The 21152-nt window shown below is 47.9% G+C and overlaps 1 protein-coding gene across 10 annotated transcripts in view; it reads left to right on the top strand.

The window, feature by feature from the left end:
• hspg2 (heparan sulfate proteoglycan 2) overlaps positions 1 to 21152 on the top strand; it is a 61412-nt gene that overhangs the window by 31665 nt on the left and 8595 nt on the right. For 5 of the 10 annotated variants that reach the window (XM_048241053.1, XM_048241058.1, XM_048241052.1 and 2 more), the window contains 29 exons: positions 1254 to 1376; positions 2037 to 2189; positions 2414 to 2556; positions 2830 to 2907; positions 4821 to 4956; positions 5103 to 5260; positions 5543 to 5672; positions 6285 to 6431; positions 7298 to 7432; positions 7889 to 8070; positions 10284 to 10479; positions 11078 to 11257; positions 11583 to 11843; positions 12035 to 12197; positions 12441 to 12538; positions 13099 to 13365; positions 14211 to 14323; positions 14478 to 14625; positions 15271 to 15387; positions 15829 to 15846; positions 17248 to 17332; positions 17549 to 17693; positions 17869 to 17971; positions 18117 to 18226; positions 18485 to 18593; positions 18792 to 18890; positions 19193 to 19414; positions 20571 to 20815; positions 20998 to 21152. The exon at positions 20998 to 21152 is cut by the window's right edge and continues 17 nt beyond it. In XM_048241053.1, the coding sequence (XP_048097010.1) occupies positions 1254 to 1376; positions 2037 to 2189; positions 2414 to 2556; positions 2830 to 2907; positions 4821 to 4956; positions 5103 to 5260; positions 5543 to 5672; positions 6285 to 6431; positions 7298 to 7432; positions 7889 to 8070; positions 10284 to 10479; positions 11078 to 11257; positions 11583 to 11843; positions 12035 to 12197; positions 12441 to 12538; positions 13099 to 13365; positions 14211 to 14323; positions 14478 to 14625; positions 15271 to 15387; positions 15829 to 15846; positions 17248 to 17332; positions 17549 to 17693; positions 17869 to 17971; positions 18117 to 18226; positions 18485 to 18593; positions 18792 to 18890; positions 19193 to 19414; positions 20571 to 20815; positions 20998 to 21152 (4219 nt within the window). The remainder of the gene's footprint in view (positions 1 to 1253; positions 1377 to 2036; positions 2190 to 2413; positions 2557 to 2829; positions 2908 to 4820; positions 4957 to 5102; positions 5261 to 5542; positions 5673 to 6284; positions 6432 to 7297; positions 7433 to 7888; positions 8071 to 10283; positions 10480 to 11077; positions 11258 to 11582; positions 11844 to 12034; positions 12198 to 12440; positions 12539 to 13098; positions 13366 to 14210; positions 14324 to 14477; positions 14626 to 15270; positions 15388 to 15828; positions 15847 to 17247; positions 17333 to 17548; positions 17694 to 17868; positions 17972 to 18116; positions 18227 to 18484; positions 18594 to 18791; positions 18891 to 19192; positions 19415 to 20570; positions 20816 to 20997) is intronic. The other 5 variants (XM_048241059.1, XM_048241050.1, XM_048241049.1 and 2 more) reach the window with 4 other exon arrangements.

Raw genomic sequence — 21152 nt, 5'->3', positions numbered from 1 at the left:
TTTAGCTGCCATTGTTCTGGGGGGTGACATCATCACTTTGCTCCTGCATTGCCACAGCTGTAATGGAGAAGCCCTCTGTCGCAGGGTCACGGTGATCTCAGACAGTGTACCCCCTCATCATCAACAGAGAGGAGTCCCTCTTAACACCATGCATTCCCTCTCTCCTCACTCTCTCCCTTCTCTCTCCCTCCCTCCATCTTCCTCTTCTGTCTCTTTTTTCTCTTCACCTTTCCTTCACCCCTTCCTGTCTTTTTTTCTTTTGTCCTTCTTCATCCCTGTTCCACCCCTTCCTTCACCCATCCTCCTCTCATACACCCTCTAATCACTTCCCCATCTCTCTTCCCACCTCTGTCTTCTCTTCTTTCTCTCTCTGTTCCCTCGTTCCCTCTCCTTCCTCTTTCTCCTCCTTCACCCACTCTGCTCAAATCCCATCACTCCAGATGTTCACCACATCTGCACTAGAGTTTCCTTCATTACGCTTCAAACATCATACTGTGTTGCGCAAGCATCATCCATCTGCACCTGCATTCCATACCTACGCTAAGGCTCACCTGTGATCACTGAGTACTGTCATTGACTGCATATGACCAGGCACAACACACACACACACATCATACACAAACTAATTAGGTAACCGCATACATTTTAGTCTAAAGCCACAGACATGTAAGTTGAGTTTCAGCAGTTACCATAGGACAGACATCTGAAAAAGGCCAGGAGGCACTATAAATCTGTCAAAACCACAATTGCATCAGAGCAGCATCATCCATAATGACCAACTTTGTAAATAGGAGACCATAGGTTCTTTTTTTAAGAACCTACACACACTCATACCCCACAAACTGTGAGAAGTCTATATAGTGGGCATTGACTGTCGCTGTCCAATGCTCATATTTTTAACTACACTACACAATCTTAAGGTCAAGCATCTCATCACAAGCTCAGGAATAGAGATGAAGAACACTGATCATCTTCCAGCCAATAGAGAGAAGATGAAAACTGGCATAGTATCGCGAGGGAGAGAGTAAATACAGATGGATAGTTGCATCTAAGGTAAGTAATTAGTGTAGAGTTACTCTGTTGAGGGACGTAGACCTATACAAGCACATGGAACAACAGTTTGTGTATGAGAGAGAGGATGTGTGTGTGTGTCTCTATGGGAGAGAGAGAGATAATGTGTGTGTGAGAGAGAGAAAGGGTGTGGATGTGTGTGGATTATGTATATGTGTAACCTTGTGTGTGTTGTGCTGCAGCTGTGGAGGGATCCCAGCCTGTGGCCACGGTCCACCCCCCAGTCCTGACGCTCCAGCAGGGTCAACGGGCCGAGCTTCGCTGCACTGCCACCGGAAGCCCCACCCCAGCCATCGAGTGGATAGGTAAGCACCACCACACACACACACACACACTGTCCTTAAGGCCTGGAGTCCTTAAAGAAGAATTCCTGCTATTTTTCACATACTGTAGATCTGTATTTCTTGAAGTCACTGTAGGCTGCAGAAACTCGAGTTGGGTAGAACTGATTGTTTTTCGGTTTTTGATGTACCGACAGTACTCGGTGACCTCGAGAAACACCGGAATTCTCCTTTAAGGTCTGGTCACCCTCTGGTCTAAGCCCTCACCACTGGAATCCCCACCCTAGCCACTGAGTGTATACAGTAGATGAACACCACCAGCACCCTACGTACACATACATACACACACAAACACACACACTGTCCTTTATTCCTGGAGTCCTTTAGACCTGAGCCAGTAGGTACCCCTCTGATGTTTGTTCCTCAAACATGTACTGTACCACTGTTAAGTTTATCTGAAAATACTTTCTTTTTTTTTGTACGTTTGCGGGAGATTCTCCTATATGTCCTCCAGTCATGCAGTGGTTTGCCACCTGCATGTTAACATGCTGGTGACCTTTTAATGGGACTCGCATGTCCTGAGGTGCGCTTTCAGACCTGATTATTTATCTGGAAAGTTCCACCTCGTCTCATGTGTTGGTGATTTAGAGTGTTTCCTCTAACAGTTCCTCCTCTGTCCCTCAGCCCCACCAGGCGGCCGGATCAGCCCCAGCGCGGTCATCCGCGGGGGAGTTCTGACCATCTCCTCTGTGGAGCGGTCGGACGAGGGCGAGTACATCTGCAAGGCCCTCAACATCCACGGAGAACACACCGCCCGCGGCGTCCTCTACGTGCACAGTGCGTCCCTCTTTAGCCTACATGTGAAATGGACAGATCCTTCATTGCACAGCCCTGCTATCTTCTCTCTTAAAACAGTCTGTTTCTAATCTTTTGGTAATGTGTTATCTAATGTGTGTGTGTGTGTGTGTGTATGTGTGTGTGTATGTGTGTGTGTGTGTGTGTGTGTGTGTGCTTGTGTGTGTGTGTCTGTGTGTGTGTGTGCGTGTGTGTGTGTACCTCAGGTGCCAGTCTGCCTCAGGTCCAGGTGAGCCCCCAGCGTGTGGAGGCCCACGAGGGTCAGACGCTGCGTCTGTACTGCCGTGCTGGTGGCACGCCCAGTCCTGGCCTTACCTGGAAGAAGAGGGGCGGAGAACTCCCCCCTCAGGTGAGATACCCACCCCACCCCTCCCCCCTCCCCTCCGCACCCCTAAAACCCTAACCCTGCATCCTGGACTTATGGTTTATGGCTTATGGCTTATGTTACTGGTCAACTATTTGGTTTGGTTGTATTTTGACTTTCTCCTTTCTTTCCCTCTCTCTCTCTCTTTTTCTCCCTCTTCTTTTTTTTTCTCTCATTCTCTCTTTCTCTCTTTGTCTGTCTCTTTGTTGTTCTCCACCATTTCTCTTGTTTGTTTTTGTCTTGCTGTTTTGTGTTCAGGCCATTCCCTCTCACGGTTTCCATCAGTTTAAAAGCAACAGTCTCGATGTGTTACAGAGACAAGTAGAGGAGCTGCAGGTCTGTCCGTCTGTCCATCTGTCTGTCCACCCCCTCAACCCCTCCAACATCTCCCTTTGTCAGACTCACCCCATCCCATATTACTGATGATCATTGCGCCCCCTAGTGGACTAAGTGCATGGTCAAAAGGGTTTTGCTGATTCATGTCAAATTAATTCATAACAAGCAAAAGGCTCCGTGATAAGTGTGATAATGTTTTTTATATTTACTGACCACACACACAACACAGTTTGGAACCAACATGTGTTGGAAGTGAGTGACATCAGTGCTCTGAACCTCCTCACTGCACCTTCAGCTCTGTGCCCTCTGCCCCCCCCCCACTCCCCCCCCCCCGCATCCCCAACTCCTAATTTCCTCCCTCCACTTGCTCATTCTGCCTCCCTTCTTCATCTACTGTTTGCATCGCATCGTAGCACCCCTCACACCCCATCCCCTCTTATGGACCTCTCCCTCCACCCCCCATTACCCACAATTCACCATTTCACTGCACCTCCCCTCTGTTTACACCCACTCTGTCCTTTGCTGCCACCTCTCCTTACTCTTTAGTAGCCTACACCTCCTTACTGTCATCTGCTGTCTGCATGGTGTCACTGCACCTCCTGGACGCTACTGCCCCTCACTCACTATCACTCTCCCTAGCATGCTTGCTCTGGGTGCACTGTGTGTGTGTGTGTGTGTGTGTGTGTGTGTGTGTGTGTCTGTGTCACATGCCATGTGTGATCTAAACCAGACCGATAGGACTCCTGGTGGAGGAGATGTGCAGCTCTGTGTGACTGTGAGCCGAGTGGCTCCACTGAGACAGAGAAAGGAGACGGGAGCTCTATTTTGCTTGTTGTTTAGGGGCCCACCCATTGAGCCCTTGTTCTTGCTTTCACGTTGTTACGATTTCATCCTCAATCATTTACAGCAATCCTGTAATCATCTAATGACGATCCTATTAACACCAATCAGTGTAATTGTATGTCAAATCAGTGTTGCTCTTTTAACTTGTAATTACCGTTGAAGTTACTGTTGTTATGGTAACTTCGCTCAGGAGGGCCTGAAGCTTGTCTGCAGCAGAGGATGCTGCTGAGTGCTTGGCAGCACCCTCTTCAGGCCACACCGATAATTGGCTTAATTCATTATTTCAGAGTGATTAAACCAGATGCTGGCAAAACAACAACTAAACAAAAAATGGCTTACTCGGCCAGATCTTGGAGGGAAATACACTGAAGAAGTTGCTCTAGTCAGTTGATAATAAAATGCTGAATGTGGTCTTTGAGTAAGGAGCTACAGTCACAGGGAAGCCAGAATCCAAGAATTCATTCTCAGTAATGGTATATTAGAGCCAGGACATACGTCTCAATATATATCCCATACGTCTCAATACATATCTCATACGTCTCAATACATTTCCCATATCCCATACGTCTCAATACATATTTGTTTGAATGAGCAGATGTCTTCGTTTTGATCCATTTTGAATGATAGTATCTTTTGGCTATGCAGACTTCCAAAGGGACTGCTTATTAGATGACTTCTACCTTATGAGCTAAGCTACCTACTTCTGAGCTATATCTCCCATAAACACATACTGGCCTCACTTTGGTCATAGGATGGTGTAGTCTAGACTCTAGAGCACAGTAGCATAGATGAAGTGTGAAGCTTGAAGCTGATCAAATGCATTTGTTTTACACGCTCATAGTCAAACTCTACTGTTCTCCCAGCATCTGGTGCTAGAGCCAAAGCCTTAATATGTATCGTCTTGCATGAGATGTTTGAGCTGCTCTGCTCCATGCTGCTGTGGTGTGCGACGTTGTGCGATGTGTGTGTGAGCAGTGTGCCGTGCGGGCGAGCTAGTCTCTCCGTAGGTAAGTATGTAAATATCGACTTTGTGGATAAGGCACCTCGTCTGACTCGCCTGTGCTTTGCAGGCTCGTATGGAGCGCACGGACATCGGCACCCTGCTCATCCCCAACATCAGGCCGGCAGACTCCGGCACCTACCTCTGCGTGGGCACCAATGCCATCGGCTCCTCAGAGGCTCGCATCGAGGTCACAGTGACCAGAGGTTAGAGGACACTCTCAGAGCTGTGTCCATGTACAGTAGTATAGGAATTCTGTAGTTGTGTAGAATTTTGTAAGTGTACATGTATGTGTAGACTACTGAAGATTACAGAATGTGGGACTCATCCATTTGTGTGTGTGTGTGTGTAGCGGACAACTCTCAGGTCTCCCAGGAGATCACCATCCAGCCTTCCATCGCTTCGGTGGCCGAGGGGGAGACTCTGGAGCTGAACTGCGTCGTCCCTGGCAACCCTCCTCCCCCTGTCACATGGCAGAGAGCCACAGGCTACCTGTCCTCAAATCACCTGGTGTGAACTTCAGCCCTCAAACACACACTTACTACTGCTGCAGCTTATTTACACCATAAAACCTTTTGCATTGTTTAATGTATGTAAAAGTAGAAATCACTGAAATGGTGCGGTGTGTGTGTGTGTGTGTGTGTGTGTGTGTGTGTGTGTGTGTGTGTGTGTGTGTGTGTGTGTGTGTGTGTGTGTGTGTGTGTGTGTGTGTGTGTGTGTGTGTGTGTGTGTGTGTGTGTGTGTGTGTGTGTGTGTGTGTGTGTGTGTGTGTGTGTGTGTGTGCATGTGTAGGTCCTGGGAACACAGCTGCTAATCATGCAGGCATCAGAGGCTGACTCTGGGGAGTACATCTGCCGGGCGAACGGTGGCTCTGGGCTACGGCAGGCGGCCGTGTCTGTATCTGTCACGTCCAGCGCCTCCCGTAAGACCCGTTCTCAGCCCTCCCCCCCACAACCCTCAGACTGCCCAAATAACACAGTACTCCTTACTAACAACTTGTCAGAAGCCTCAGTAATGGAGCATATTTCATTCATTTCCCATGACATAATAATTCCCCATTTAGACACCAGTCAGTCATCTCTCAGCACTTACTTATTTGCAGCTCCACAGTGACACAGAAACACTCACTCTCTCACTACTGCTTTGTACGGTTTCAAATAACCCAGCACATAAACAGGGAATGAGTCACTCCATATTGTAGCAATTAGTTTTTCATTGAGTAATTATCTCATTGACTCAAGCACAAACACACTGTAGCTCATTATGGCTCACATCTTCAACTCCATAATAATGCACTCATTCATTACCTAAATATCACATTCATTATCACCATACTCCCTCTACACACATCACCAAGCCAATAACCCTGTTTGTACGTCCTTAATAACCCAGGCCCGTGTGTGTGTGTGTGTGTGTGTGTGTGTGTGTGTGTGTGTGTATGTGCGTGTGTGCGTGTGCATGTGCGTGTGCGTGTGCGCGTGTGTGTGTGTGCATGTGTGCATGCGTGTGTATATGTGTGTGTTGTGGCTGTAAGCAGGTCTCCAGAGTCCCATCATCTCCATCGAGCCCCACAGCGTGGCGGTCAAGCTGGGCGAGTCGGCCACGTTCAGGTGCCGAGTCTACAGTGGAGCCCAACCTGTACGCCTGGAGTGGAAACTGTCCAACAACCAGCCACTGCCAGGTAACTTCCCCACCTTCAGATCACCGTTTACCCTCACACACCTGAGATTTTATTTTATTATTTGGCAAACAGTGGTGAACGTTCCTGGCAAACATGTTTTCTCTCATCAATTGTAACGGTAACACTTTGTCCAGCTCATGTCCAGCTCCACTAAATGGTCACGGAGAACTACCTCCTCAGACGAGTGTTTGCAAACGTTTGCCAAAAACTCAAGGCAGACAGAAACCTGTTTGCAAACTCTCACAAACGTTCGCCTGTGCTTGCAAATTTGAACGCACCTCAGGCTTCAGAAGGTAAACGTCTTACCATGTATTGGTTCTACATCTCCACATAAACCAGGTGATTTCACTAATTAGCTCATCTACCTGGCTGAAGAGTTGAGCCTGTTTAGAATCAGCTGTTTTTTTACTGAATGGTTGGAACAAATACTTGGTGGGACTTTTACTTTTCAGAAGTCGGGTTTCTAATCTCTGTGACACACCCTGTTAGTAATAGCATGCTTATTTCCAATAGCACACCCTAGTCCACACTTAATTCCCCAAGTCATTTAGCTTCATGTTCACCTTTACTTCCCTTTGACTTTACAGTCAAACCCTAACCCAGAGGTAAAGGGACAAGATGTCCCTTTTGTATACACATACATTGTATACACAACCATACTGTACTCTACCTGCACTTGGTATTAATGCTTCTTTGCGCTTCTGGTTGGATGTCAACTGCATTTCATTGGCTCTGTACTGTACTCTGCTAAATGACAATACAGTTGAATCTAATCTAATCTAAAAAATGTTGGAGTTAAGTGTATTTGTTGTGTATGTTTTGTGTTTATGTTTGCCAGTGATTTATTTATTTGCTTGTCACTTCAGATAATGCAAAGGTCAGCTCAGACGGCTCCGTCATCACCATAGTGAACGTCAACCCCAGCAACCAGGGCACCTTCCGCTGTGTGGCCAGCAATCTGTTTGGCATCACACACAGCATTGTCTCGCTTATCATCAAAGGTAACATCACCTTTAAAGCAGGATACACACACACACACACACACACACACACACACACACACACACACACACACCTCAGCTCAGCCAGTGACTTGATTAAAGGCTTGCAGATGACATGACAAGACGTGGATAACTCTGAATATAGAGCCATTCACACCACGGATGATAACTATAACGATGATGACAACAAATGATCACTCTGGCTAATATGATGACAAGTCCACACATAAACTATATAAACATTCACTTTCAGTTATTGTTATGTAGTTTTCGTACTTGTGTTATGTAGTTTTCGTACTTGGAGTGAACGGCCCTTAACTGTTTGAATTCCACAGGCATTCCCAAAATGACTCTAGTCTGTCAGAATAAAAAAATAAATGCTCAGTGTGATCAAACTCAATACAACTCTTCAGTGGCCCCCTTGTTTATGATTGCCTCTGTTGTGCTGTTGGTCAGAGTCGCCCCGAGCCGTGGTGACCCCAGCTGGCCCGGTGCGGGTGAGGGTGGGCGACCCCATCAACCTGGAGTGCCAGGCGTCCGGAGAGCCCCGCGCCACTGTGTCCTGGCACCGGCTGGACAGCGCCCGCAGAACACTCATCAGCAGCCCCGTGCCCATGGAGTCCAACGCCGTCATGCAGGTGGGTGGGTCTGGGTATGGTGGACACGGGTGGGCAGTTGGGCATGGTGGACACGGGTGGGCAGTTGGGCATGGTGGACATGGGTGGGCATTGGGAAGATGGCCAAGTGGTTGAAAGGAGGTCTTGTCTAAGATGTCATGCAGGTGTGTGGGTTTTTGGAGGGGTGGGCAACTGGGCAAAGCAGGGAGGGGTGGGCAACTGGGCAAATGGGCAGTAGGAGGTGGATAGATGGAGAGAGTCTTTATCGTCCCATAGGGATCATCATTTCCACACGTTTTCCATTACATGTCCCATAGCACTGGCACTCCATAGAAAAAACATTTCACTTGTAACACATAACACATACATCCCATCCACCCATGTGACATATAGCTCATCCACACATCAGGCACATAACACATACATCCCATCCACCCATGTGACATATAGCTCATCAGGCAACATAACACATCCCAGGTGACATATAGCTCACATACATCCCATCCATCCCATCCACCCATGTGACATATTTTCCATCCACACATACATCCCAACCCATGACATATCCAACAAGGCAACATATATCCCATGACATATTTTCCATCCAACACCAAAATAACAAGTAACATATATCCCATACCCATTCAACACCAAAAATCACATCACATTAAGACATCCACATTCGTCAAAATGAAAAACAGAAATCTACATGACAGTATTGAAGTGATGGTGGCAGCTTTACAATTTGTTTAGTGCTGTGATGGCGGTGGGAACAAAGCTTTTTTTGAAAGTGGCTTTAGTCCAGTTCAGTGCTCTATATCTGCAGCCGGATGGGAAGTGTGAAGAATTGATTCAGGGGATGGTCTGTGTACGTGCTAGGCATGTGATGGCTGTGTCATTCATGTCTGAAAGGCTGGGTGTGGAGAGACTGATTATCTTGGAGGCAATATGTGTGATTTTAATTGTCCTGACACCATTGTGAAAACTGTGAAATTGAGTCCTGGTACGTTGGAGTTGTTGTTGAGTAATCCAACTGGCAGTGTCATCAGCGTATTTGTAGGAGGTAGTGACGGGTGATGGGCTATTGCAGTCGTTGGTGTACAGTAGAGTTGGATGTCTCGAGACCGGTCTTGGTCTCGAGACCACTTTTACGTGGTCTCGGTCTTGTCACAGTCTCGACCGTCTTTGGTCTTGGTCTTGTCTTGGTCTCTGATCCCTCGGTCTTGTCTTGGTCTCATTGTCTTGGTCTTGCGGTCTCAGGTCGACATAGTGGTCGGGAGATTTGCAACAAATAATGTCCATGATACAAAACATAACATTCGATAATGCAACATTAAATTATTTCGCCTTTCACGCCCTTCAAATGCAACCTTTCAAATGCAACCAATCAATGACATACATATATTTTGTTGTGATTAAGAAACTGGCACTCATCCAATCAAAAGACGCAAGTGTAGCCAGCGTGAAACGTTAGGTTTACGTCGTAGCTGTCAGTCTCAGTCAGACCTAGTAATAATAATGTCAGCGAATTCCGCCATCATTACATTTGCATTCACGGAACATAAAGAAATTTGCAGTCCAGGGGCAAGAAAGAAGCATTCTGCAAAATGCAAGTTTTTTTTTTTTTGGTCTTGATCTCGTCTCGGTCTCGTCTCGACTTTGTCTTGGTCTTGACTCAGTCTGTCTTGGCCTTGGTCTCGTCTTGGTCTCGGTTTAGGCAGTCTTGACTACAAGTCTAGTGTACAGGGTGTAGAGGAAGGGGCTGAGAACACATTCCTGGGGGGCTCCGGTGTTGGTGATGATGGCTGATGATGTTGTTGAGCCAATTCTCATGGTCTGAGGTCTGTTGCTGAGGAATTTATGGATCCAATGGATGAGAGGTGGGGGTGGGGGTGTTGAGGTGATGTGATTTCTTGATGAGCTGGTGACGTTGGATTGTGTTGAAAGCGGAGCTGAAGTCAATGAAAAGGACTGAAGCAAAACTGCCAGGTGTCTGTAGGTGTTGAAGGATGGAATGGAGAAGGCATGTCACTGTGTCCTCCGTACCTCGTCTGGGTCTGTATGTGAAGTGATGTGAGTCCAGGTGTTGTCTGACGGTTGGCAGGATGAGGTGAAGGATTCATTTTCAGTCAGTTTAATCTAGTCTTTTAGACTAATATAGTCTGATAGATTAAAGTAATGTAACATCTAAGGTCTGATGCCTTGGTGTGAGTTTTAGTTTGATATCTCTGCAGGTCCTGGTGGCGCGGCCGGAGGACAGTGGCACCTATGTGTGTGTGGCCCAGAATAGCCAGGGCACCACGGAGACGCGGGTCGAGGTGCGTGTGGAAGGGGGACCCCAGGCGCCGATGGCCCCCCGTGCCTCTGTCCAGGAGCCCCTGATGGTGGTGGTAGAGGGCCAGACGGCCATCCTGCGCTGCCACGCCCAAGGTATGTGCACCTGTTTGGCCTAAACACTACCAGACCTTTAACCTTCATACATAATACTTCCTCAGTTTCCCACAGTCCAGGGGATCGGAGGGTTTTATTTTGATGTAATATTGACATAATAATGAAAAAGCCCTTTAATGTGTACTATACTACTGTCTCAGCTATAGTCTCTGTCAGGTGTCTAAGAGAGCCTTTGTTGTGTCGAGGGAGTGTCGAGGTCTGTCTACCATTTTAGCGTCAATTCATAGAAAGACACTGACACTGCATCTTAAGTATAGATTTTAGGTGACATTGGACGGAGTAAACTGAATTAAGTTCAGTTATTTTTATATACAGTGCCAATAAAAACTAAAATAGTTTTGATAGCAGTTTACAGAGCCTCAGCCCTGAACCCCATTGAGCGAGCTCTAAGGCAATACATGGAAAAGGCAATGTCAGTCATATTGCTGAATCATAGTGGAGTCGTGTATGAGTTGTGTATGAGTTGCGTATGAGTAGTGTATGAGGTTCAGGTTCAGGTCCAGGTTCAGGTTGCCTTATTTGTACCCATGGGTAAATCAGGTTGGTAAAATGAAAATGCTGGGTGTGTCCCTCTCAGGTTTCCCTACGCCCTCTATCTCCTGGTCCAAACTGCGCGCCCCCCTGCCTTGGCGCCACCAGCTGGTGAACGGTAGCCTCGTGCTGCCCAACGTCGGCCGGCAGGACTCCGGAGAGTACATCTGCAACGCCACCAACCCACTGGGCACCAGTGAGGTCACCGTCGCTCTGGACGTGGAAAGTGAGTCAGCCGCCAGGAATCTGTGGCCAATTACAGCATGAAATAACAGGACATAAGACCGGTTATTAGATCTGTCATTAGATCATTCGTGACTCACACTGAGTAGAGACACATTGCTTTACTGACTCTTAGACATTGATAGACGTTGACATGGGTTGTGAGTTAAGAGGCCAGGTCGATCATCTCATGGAAAAACTGCCTTTTTTTAGCACTTCATTGCATGTTCCTCTCCAAAGCCACTGACCACTGTAGCATCCCTGCTGTGTATGAGTCACCCCAACCCCCCTCCGCCACGTTGCCTAACAGCCTCCCTGTCTGTCCCCAGCCCCTCCGTATGCCACCACACTGCCCGACGATGTGCGCGTGCGCATAGGAGAGGTCATCCGGCTGCAGTGTCTGGCCCACGGAACCCCTCCGCTGCGTTACCACTGGAGGAAGCTCAACGGCACACTGCCTGCTCGGGCCGAGCAACGCGACGGCACGCTCCAAATCAACCTGGCCTCGCCGGATGACGCCGGCTCCTACGAGTGCGTGGCTAGCAACAGCGTGGGCCACAGCAAGACTACGGCTAATGTCATCGTGCAGTGTAAGTGACCGCCAGCCCAATGTGAAAGGGTTGCTTTTTACTGGTGGTCTGACAGTGATATATGCATATGCATTTCTGACTGCATATATGAATGTATGTATGTGTGTGTGTGTGTGCCTGTGTGTGTGTGTGTGTGTGTGTGTGTGTGTGTGTGTGTGTGTGTGTGTGTGTGTGTGTGTGTGTTTCTGCAGCTCCCCTGGTGGTGCGTGTCGCCCCTAAGGTGGAGATGCGTGCTCTGGGTTCGGCGGTGGAATTCACATGTGCGGCCATTGGGGGCCAGGGCATTCGCCTGCAGTGGCTCAAGGAGGGAGGGGACCTGCCTCCAAACCACCATGTCAAGGATGGCGTGCTGAGGTGAGTGTGTGTATGACTGTGTGTGTGTGTGTGTGTGTGTGTGTGTGGGTGTGGGTGCTACACATTGGTCGTGGTTAGTGAGGTCCCCCTTTCCATGTGAAGCGCTTTGAGTGTTGAGGAAAGTGTTGTTGTTGTTGTTTGTTTCTGTTCAACACTGTGTGATTGGGGCAGCTGGTTTTAAAGCTGATTGGGTACAGTGGCTTTCATATTGATATGTGTGTGTGTGCTTTTGCCGTGTTTCAGGATTGAGAATCTGGAGCACAGTAACGAAGGCACCTACATCTGCAGAGCCATCAGTGCATTTGGCCAGGCCCAGGACAATGCCAAACTCTCCATTCAAGGTCAGCTTTCTACACACACACACATACACACATACACACATACACACATACACACATACACACACATACACATACACATACACACACACACACACACACACACACACACACACACACACACACACACACACACACACACACACACACACACACACACACACATACACATACACACATACACATACACATACACATACACATACACACACTCACACTCACAAACATAAACACACATACAGACTGTCTCACACATTCTCATCCAAATACTAAATCCAAAGAATAGCACATCAAGCACCAATAGTACATCATGTCAATCCACATATTACATAGAGTACCAGAGCAAAGAGCAAAGAGCTAAATTTCTACATCTGTTGTCTGTGTGTATGTTTGTTTGTGTTGTCTGTTTATGTATGCATGTGTATATGTGCATGTATGTTTTGTGTACATGTGGATGCATGCATGCGCGCATGTGTGCTTGTGTGTGCTGCACGCATGTGTGTATGTGTGTGTGTGTGTGTGTGTGTGTGTGTGTGTGTGTGTGTGTGTGTGCGCGCGTGCAGCTCTGCCTAAGGTGATGATAAACGTGCGGACGTCGGTGCAGACGGTGATGGTGGGCAGCATGGTGGAATTTGAGTGCCAGGCCGAGGGTCATCCCCCGCCCATGCTGCGCTGGAGCAAGGTGGGCGGGGCACTGCCCGCTCACGCCCAGCTGAAGGGCGGCATGCTGCGCATTGCGCCCGTCTCTGATGGCGACGGAGGCCAGTACCGCTGCACGGCCACCAACGACGTGGGATCGGTGCAGTCGCAGGTGGTGCTCAACGTCCAGTGTGAGTGCAGTGCAGCAGACAGCTCAGTCACGCACACACATTTTACTTATACAAATCATCATAAGTGAAGACACACATTTAGCAGATGCATTAATTGCTCAGATATTCACACACACACACACACACAAGCGCACACACACACAACACACACACAAAATACACAGATAAAGACACACACACACACACACACTCCTTTTCTCTGCATACCGGTATGTCTCATTCTGGTACTTCTGCTCTGCTTTCCGAGCTCAGTTGCAAGATATGTTGTGCATATGGGTATGCATGTGTCATACTATGCATGTCTCTTAAAGCTGGACATGTGCATCTCTATATGGGTCAGTATGTCTGTATGTGTGTCTCAGTGGTCAGTGACAGTATCTCTGTACGTTCTGCTGGCTTCTCAACAATAAGGCGGGGATCACATCAGCCAGCGGCAAGCGGCAGCGGCAAACGTAAAACAACGCTCAGACCATATTAAGTTTTATCTCGTTCCTAAGCAACACAAATGGTTTGTCAATTGAATACGCTCGCGTTGTGCTTTGAAAGTTGAACCAAGTTCAACGCTCTGTTTGTTCAATGCTAGTGTTACGCCAGCGTTGCCACCGTTCCTCTGCTGAACCATAAACAACAATAAGAAACCTGCCGCTTGCCGCTGGCTAATGTGATCGCCCTCTAATGCTGAGAGTGCAGCGTTAGTTCGTCAGGTCTCATGGCCTTTGCTTCAGCTGATGTTAACTTTATCCAGTGGACTAAGTTCAGAGGGATTCATCCTGCTTGTGTGTAGCAGTTGTACTGTCTTGTGGTGTGTTGTTTTCTGAGTATATTGTTTTGCGTCCTCTCTGAAGCCCTGCCCCAGATTGCTGCCCAGCCAGAGACCAAGGAGGTGACCAGGGGATCGGACGCGGTGTTGCCCTGTGTGGCAACCGGGTACCCCACGCCACAGATCACATGGTCTAAGGTGAGCCCCCATACTCTCACACACACACACACACACACACACACACACACACACACACACACACACACACACACACACACACACACACACACACACTCACTTACGCACATAAGTGGCTCTGCCCTCTGATGTGTTATTTGTGCTTTGTGTGCAGCTGGACACAGAGCTGCCAGGGAAGTGTTTCCAAGTGGGTCATGCCCTCACCGTGCCCTCTGTCAACCACGAGGACTCGGGCACCTATGTCTGCACCGCCGCCAACAAGCAGGGCAAAGTACAGGCCTTCACCAACCTCACTGTGCATGGTGAGAACTGTCACATACACACACACACACACACACACACACACACACACACACACACACTCCTTCTCTTCTAGTTTCATAAACACAGACATACACACACACACACACACACACACACACACACACACACACACACACACACACACACACACACACACACCTTCCTACAGACACCTCTATCACACAGACCCCAGAGTGACAGCATGAGATAGATAGATAGATAGATAGATAGATAGATAGATAGATAGATAGATAGATAGATAGATAGATAGATAGATAGATACTTTATTGATCCCCATGGGGATGAGAGGATTAAGGTCCTCTGCAGGAGCGCGATGCTGTGTGAGGAGGGAGGACTGCTGTAGCAGCAGCAGCTGAGGAGCCTCTATCTGTCTGTCTGTCTGATGTATTTATAGAGATGAACGCCCGTCAGCACAGCCAAGACACAAACTCAGCGCAAATTAGCTCTGGCAGGGGTGACTCCATCTTCAACATGCTTCTGAAAATAAACACAGTATTCGTTCAGTGCTCCTCCTATGCTCCTGATGTGAACTAAAGTCGGTGTGTGTGTGTGTGTGTGTGTGTGTGTGCGTGTGCGCGTGAGCGTGTGTGTGTGTGTGTGTGTGTGTGTGTGTGTGTTTTCAGAGAGGGTAATGCCTTACTTCACTCAGGAGCCTCTCTCCTACCTGACGCTTCCCACCATCAAGAACGCCTACAAATCCTTCAGCATCAAGATCACTTTCAGACCCGACAATGTTGATGGTAAGAAAACAGTTTCACACTCACTCACACACTCATAACACACACATACCACACATAACACAACATAACACCCTCTCCCACACACTCACACACCACAGTCATGGGCATGCATGCCGACTTCCTCACACACCCTTACACATTCACACAGATACAGACATACTCTGATACAAATGTCGTTTTCTTCAACATAGTGCTTCATCCATACTTTCTTTTACTGGTGCTGGTGGCAGTAGTAGCAATACAGCAATACGTGTAACCAGTACTGTTCCTTCTAGTTCTGCTGTATCAGTGCTATGGCCTCCGCTGGGGCTTTGCTCGGTACTGTTACCTGTTCAGGTGTGTGTTTGGTTTGCTGTTTAGTGTTTTGTTCATTGTCATGTTTGACTTTTCTTCACCTCCTGTCCATGTTCCTCTTTTGTCTGTGTCCTGGGGGGGGCGCAGGTCTCCTGCTGTATGCTGGTGAGTCCTGGTGGTGTGTGTGAGTGTCTACAGAATGTGTGTGTGTGTGTGTGTGTGTGTGTGTGTGTGTGTGTGTGTGTGTGTGTGTGTGTGTGGCGTGTGTGTGTGTGTGTGTGTGTGAAGCTACTGTAATGTGCACAGTGGTACTGTACTGCAGTGTGTGTGTGTCTGTGTGTTTATTACCAGACTGCAGTTTTTGAAAAAAGGGGGGGGGGGTGGTTGCTGGGTTTGACGATTCAACAATGATCTTCTAGATCTCGCATCTACCTGCATATCTTTCTGTAGATCTGTCTATCTATCTATCTATCTCCTATGTGATGCCAGTGCATGGTTCCACTCTAATAGTAGATTTACCTGTAGCATGCATCCGAGTCCCACAGTGGCCGCAGAAGGGAAGCCTTCAGTATGTCAGGACGTCCAGGCACTCCTACCACTGCACTGGGCTGTCTGCATCATGCTCACAGCTGTGGTGCCAGCCAGCCGGCCAGCATCATACGCTGTTGCAGTCAGACAGCATGTGACATGCACATAGCTCTATAGATGGGTTCGTCAGTACGGATCATGCGCTTAGCCATAGTGGGCTTGCCTATGGTAGACTCAGATCTCTGTTGCTGCAAATGTATTATGTGGTATTGTTTGCCAAGATCAAGTCTCAACCGATTTAAAACATATATATATAAAGTGTAAAGGGAGATGACCCTTTAATGATCAGGAACAGTGTGACAGTCAACGTAATTATATTGTTTATCATGTGAAGTCTGAATATGAGCAAGCATCACATACTCACACTTGTTTAGGCTGTCAAGACTTAATTCAAGTGAGGTGATTCAGTTGAACCAATATCTTGTATGAAAGAGGGATGAAGTGGTACAGTTAGATGAGCATGGCTGAACTTCAACAGGCCAAGTGTGTCTTGATACGATGCATGATGTCATATGTATGTGGTGGCTAAGGAAGGAAGGAAGAAAGAAAGAAAGAAAGAAAGAAAGAAAGAAAAGAAAGAAAAGGAACCCTAGTAGTGGAGAGGGCTGGGAGAGAGAGATAGAGCAGGGAGTGGTCAGAGGAAACAGGTGTTGTGTGTGGCCACAGTTGCCTGCAGTGATGTGAGAGGAAGCATGCAGTTTCACATTGGTCATGTGACTCCAACCCCCTACCCTACATGGCACTGATTGGGCAGCGCCTGCGGAGCATGTGCCCAGCAGCAGACATGCAGCCATGTGAGAGAGCAAGCAGGGACCGACTGGCCCCAGATCAGCATGAACCCCAGAGCATGTGTCCAGGCATCGGACATCAGTACCCTTTCCCCTGTGTAGTCTGAGATTAGCCATTCTACAGCATGCAGCCTCTTCCTGTACGACAGAGACTTCCTGTTTGTGACTCAGTGTCTCGTTGGTCCATCAGGAATGATCCTCTATAATGGCCAGAAGAGGACCACTGGGGCCGACTTCATCTCTCTGGGGCTGGTGGGAGGACGGCCAGAATTCAGGTGCGTCTCTCTCTCTCTCTCTCTCTCTCTCTCTCTCTCTCTCTCTCTCTCTCTCTCTCTCTCTCTCTCTCCAAAATCTATTGCTGTCACATACACAGAAAAACATGCACCTCATTGCTGAGATATGTGTGTGTGTGTGTGTGTGTGTGTGTGTGTGTGTGTGTGTGTGTGTGTGTGTGTGTGTGTGTGTGTGTGTGTGTGTGTGTGTGTGTGTAGGTTTGATGTGGGCTCAGGCATGGGTCACATCCGCTACCCGACTCCCATCCGACTGGGCGAGTTCCACACGATTGAGCTGCTGCGCAACCACACGCTGGGCACCCTCATCGTGGACGGAGAACCGGCCATCAACGGCAGCTCACAGGTAACTCTGAACACATGCACACACGCACACACACATACACACACACACACATAATCGAGAGAGAATCTACTATCCGTAGTTAGCCACTTTTAAATATAGCACTCCACATTTGTGGAGCTTCATTAGTTGCCTGATCTGTTGGTGTAACATGTATTTGTGTTTGACGTGTGTCTAGGGCAAGTTCCAGGGTCTGGATCTAAATGAGGACCTGCATGTTGGTGGCTACCCGAACTACAGCCAGCTGGCCAAAACAGCTGATCTTAAGACAGGCTTTGTGGGTAAGAGAGCTCTGTGTGTATCTCTGGCAGCTTCTCTCTCTCTCTGTGTCTACTGTATGTATGCCAAAGTTTACTATTTGACATGGAATGCCTTTTAATCTGTTTGTCTGTGTGTGTGTTTGTGTCTGTGTGTTCACGTATCCAGGTTGTATCCGTCAGTTGATTCTGCAGGGGGAGGAAGTGATCTTTAAAGACTTGGACCGCAGCTCCACCGGCGTCTCCAACTGCCCCACCTGCGAAGACCAACCCTGCCAGGTTATTATGGACAAACAAACACACACACACACACACACACACACACACACACACACACACACACACACATTAAGACTTCTAGATTCTATCACATGGAAACACACAGTCAAAGACATGGTAGTGATACTGCTGCCATTGTGAAAACTAATATGTTCCTAATGGTGATGATAATGTGTTGATATATTTTATAAATGCTCCTCTGTAAAGATGATGATGATGATGATGATGATGATGAAGTGATGTTGATAATGTTTGCAGAACGGTGGAGTTTGCCATGATTCCAACGCCAGCCTGTATAAATGCACTTGCCCACGTGGGTTCAAAGGCAGCAATTGCCAACATCATGCTTCCTTGCACTGTCACACAGGTAAATTACACACACACACACACACACACACACACACACACACACACACACACACACACACACACACACACACACACACACACACACACACACACACACACACACACACACACAAGCCTACACCAAAATACATACTGACCATGATCCATCCATAGTAAGTTCATGATCTGTGTGTGGTTCAATTCTTTGTTTATCCAGAGGCCTGTGGCCCTGACGCCACCTGCATCACCAGGTCCAACGGGCTGGGTTACGACTGCCGCTGCCATCTGGGCAAGTCAGGAGACAAGTGCATGCAGGGTAAGGCCCTCCTCCATATCCATATTCAACCCCCCCCCCTCCCGGCAGTGCCCATCCAGTGGAATACTCTCAGCCATTCGGATGCCTCTCTCTCTCTCTCTCTCTCTCTCTCTCTCTCTCTCTCTCTCTCTCTCTCTCTCTCTCTCTCTCTCGCTGTCTTGCTCTGTCATTCCATGGACGTTCAACCTCAGTGAGTCAGGGCAGTGTACTATCCTGCTTTCCCTCTTGCAGGAGCGAGGTGCTGTGCAGATTGCTGTGCCGTGGCTTGAACGCCTCTGTTCTGTTCTGTGTGTTCTGGACAGGCACGCTGGTGACCGTTCCCCGGTTTGTGAACAGCGACTCCTACATCGCCTACCCGCCCCTGACCAACATCCACAACGACCTGCGGGTGGAACTGGAGTTCAAGCCCACGGCGCCCGACGGCCTCATGTTCTTCTGCGGGGGCAAGAAGATGAAGACTGAGGACTTTGTGGCTGTGTCCATGGTGGGCGGTCACGTGGAGTTCAGATACGAGCTGGGCTCAGGTGAGATATGAGCACAGGTGAGGTCTCACATGATTCAGGTGAGATATGAGCACAGATGAGGTCTCACATGATTCAGGTGAGATATCAGCAACATACCAGGTGAGATCTCACATGATTCAGGTGAGATATGAGCAACATACCACAGGCACACCAAATATCAGCGATCAGCAACCACACCACAGTCTCACATGATTCAGATGAGATATGAGTTTGTACAAGGTAAAGTCTCACATGATTAATGTAGGGACTATTAAGTCAGATTTTTCTTTTCACATGTGATTGTGATTGTGATTTGAGGGAATTTAAATTGAGGTTAATTAATGGGTGAGAAATGAAGAAAGATAAAATATGAGGTAGAGTATGAACTGTCTGAAACTACTGCCATGTCAGACATTGAGAAATGTTTTTCAGACAGATGCAGCTGTGGTGGTGAACAAATAAAATTATCCAATCATGAGCCCTTTTAGTGTCTTGGCAGAGGTATCCACATTTTGATTTAAAATGCCCAAGACTTTCATGGAGTTCATGATACCATGGACCATAATGAGGTTCCCAGGGCCTTTGGATTTAAAACAGCCCAGAAGATCAAAGACCCTCCATCATACTTATTAGGCATTGGTTTCATTTCAGCATAGTCATTCTTCTTTGTACGCCAAACCCACATTGAATGTTTGTGGGCAAATAGCTGAATTATCTTTTCATCAGACCATTCCAACACAATTCCAAGCAAAGCAAATTTAGCACTTCAAGTAACTTACATTAGTTATGGTAAATGACAAGAAAGGCTTTTTAAATCACTTCTGATATATATTTTTTATACTTGGTGGCCCCAAGATGCTACTTTAATCTCCAACATTGATCCTTAGGGCCTCTCTTACCATCCTCCTCACTGTGTGTAAGGGCGAGATAGACACTCGTCCTTATGTTTATGGTTCATAGCAGACCATTTTTTCCAAAGCGACTTATATTATCATAATAATATTTTGATATTATAATATTATAAAAACATCAACATTAAAAAGTACAGTTTACTATACTCATCTTTACTAAGGGTGGTAATAAATGTGGAGGGCGCTGTAAGAGTCAAATCACCACAGGAGAGATATGCGATGACACCTGTATGCGCGTAACCATGGTGATGTATCGTGATTGACAGGCCAGGCGGTGTTGCGGAGCCAGGAGCCGGTGACTTTGGGAGAGTGGCACCGCGTGGCGGCCGGGCGGCTCAACAAGGACGGCTCTCTGAAGGTGGACGAGGAGCGGGAGATCAAGCGCGCCTCGCCGGGCAAGTCCCAGGGCCTCAACATCCACACGCCCATGTTCCTGGGGGGCGTCCCCAGCATGGACATCCTGCCCAAGCCAGCTAACATCAGCATGCTGTTCCAGGGCTGCATTGGAGAGGTGGGTACTTCACACTCAGCCAGGTTATAAACCATTTGTGTGACTCATACATACAGTACAGTACATTTTTCTGGCAACATGTGTTTGTGTGTATGTACAATGTCTCATGTCTCACACGTCAATATGTGTGTGAGTGTGTGTGTATGTGTGTGTGTGGTGTAAATATGTGTTTGTGTTTGTAGGTAATGATCAATGGGAAGAAGGTAGACCTGTCGTACAGTTTCACAGAGAGCCGGGGCATTGCTCAGTGCCGCGACGGCAGCCCCTGTGAGCGCCGGCCGTGCCTCAACCAGGGCACCTGCCTGACCAACGCCGAGTATGAGTACCAGTGTGTGTG

This window comes from Alosa alosa, chromosome 4, assembly GCF_017589495.1.
Source record: "Alosa alosa isolate M-15738 ecotype Scorff River chromosome 4, AALO_Geno_1.1, whole genome shotgun sequence".
NCBI lineage: Eukaryota > Metazoa > Chordata > Actinopteri > Clupeiformes > Clupeidae > Alosa > Alosa alosa.
This window is presented reverse-complemented; position numbering and strand designations above follow the sequence as displayed.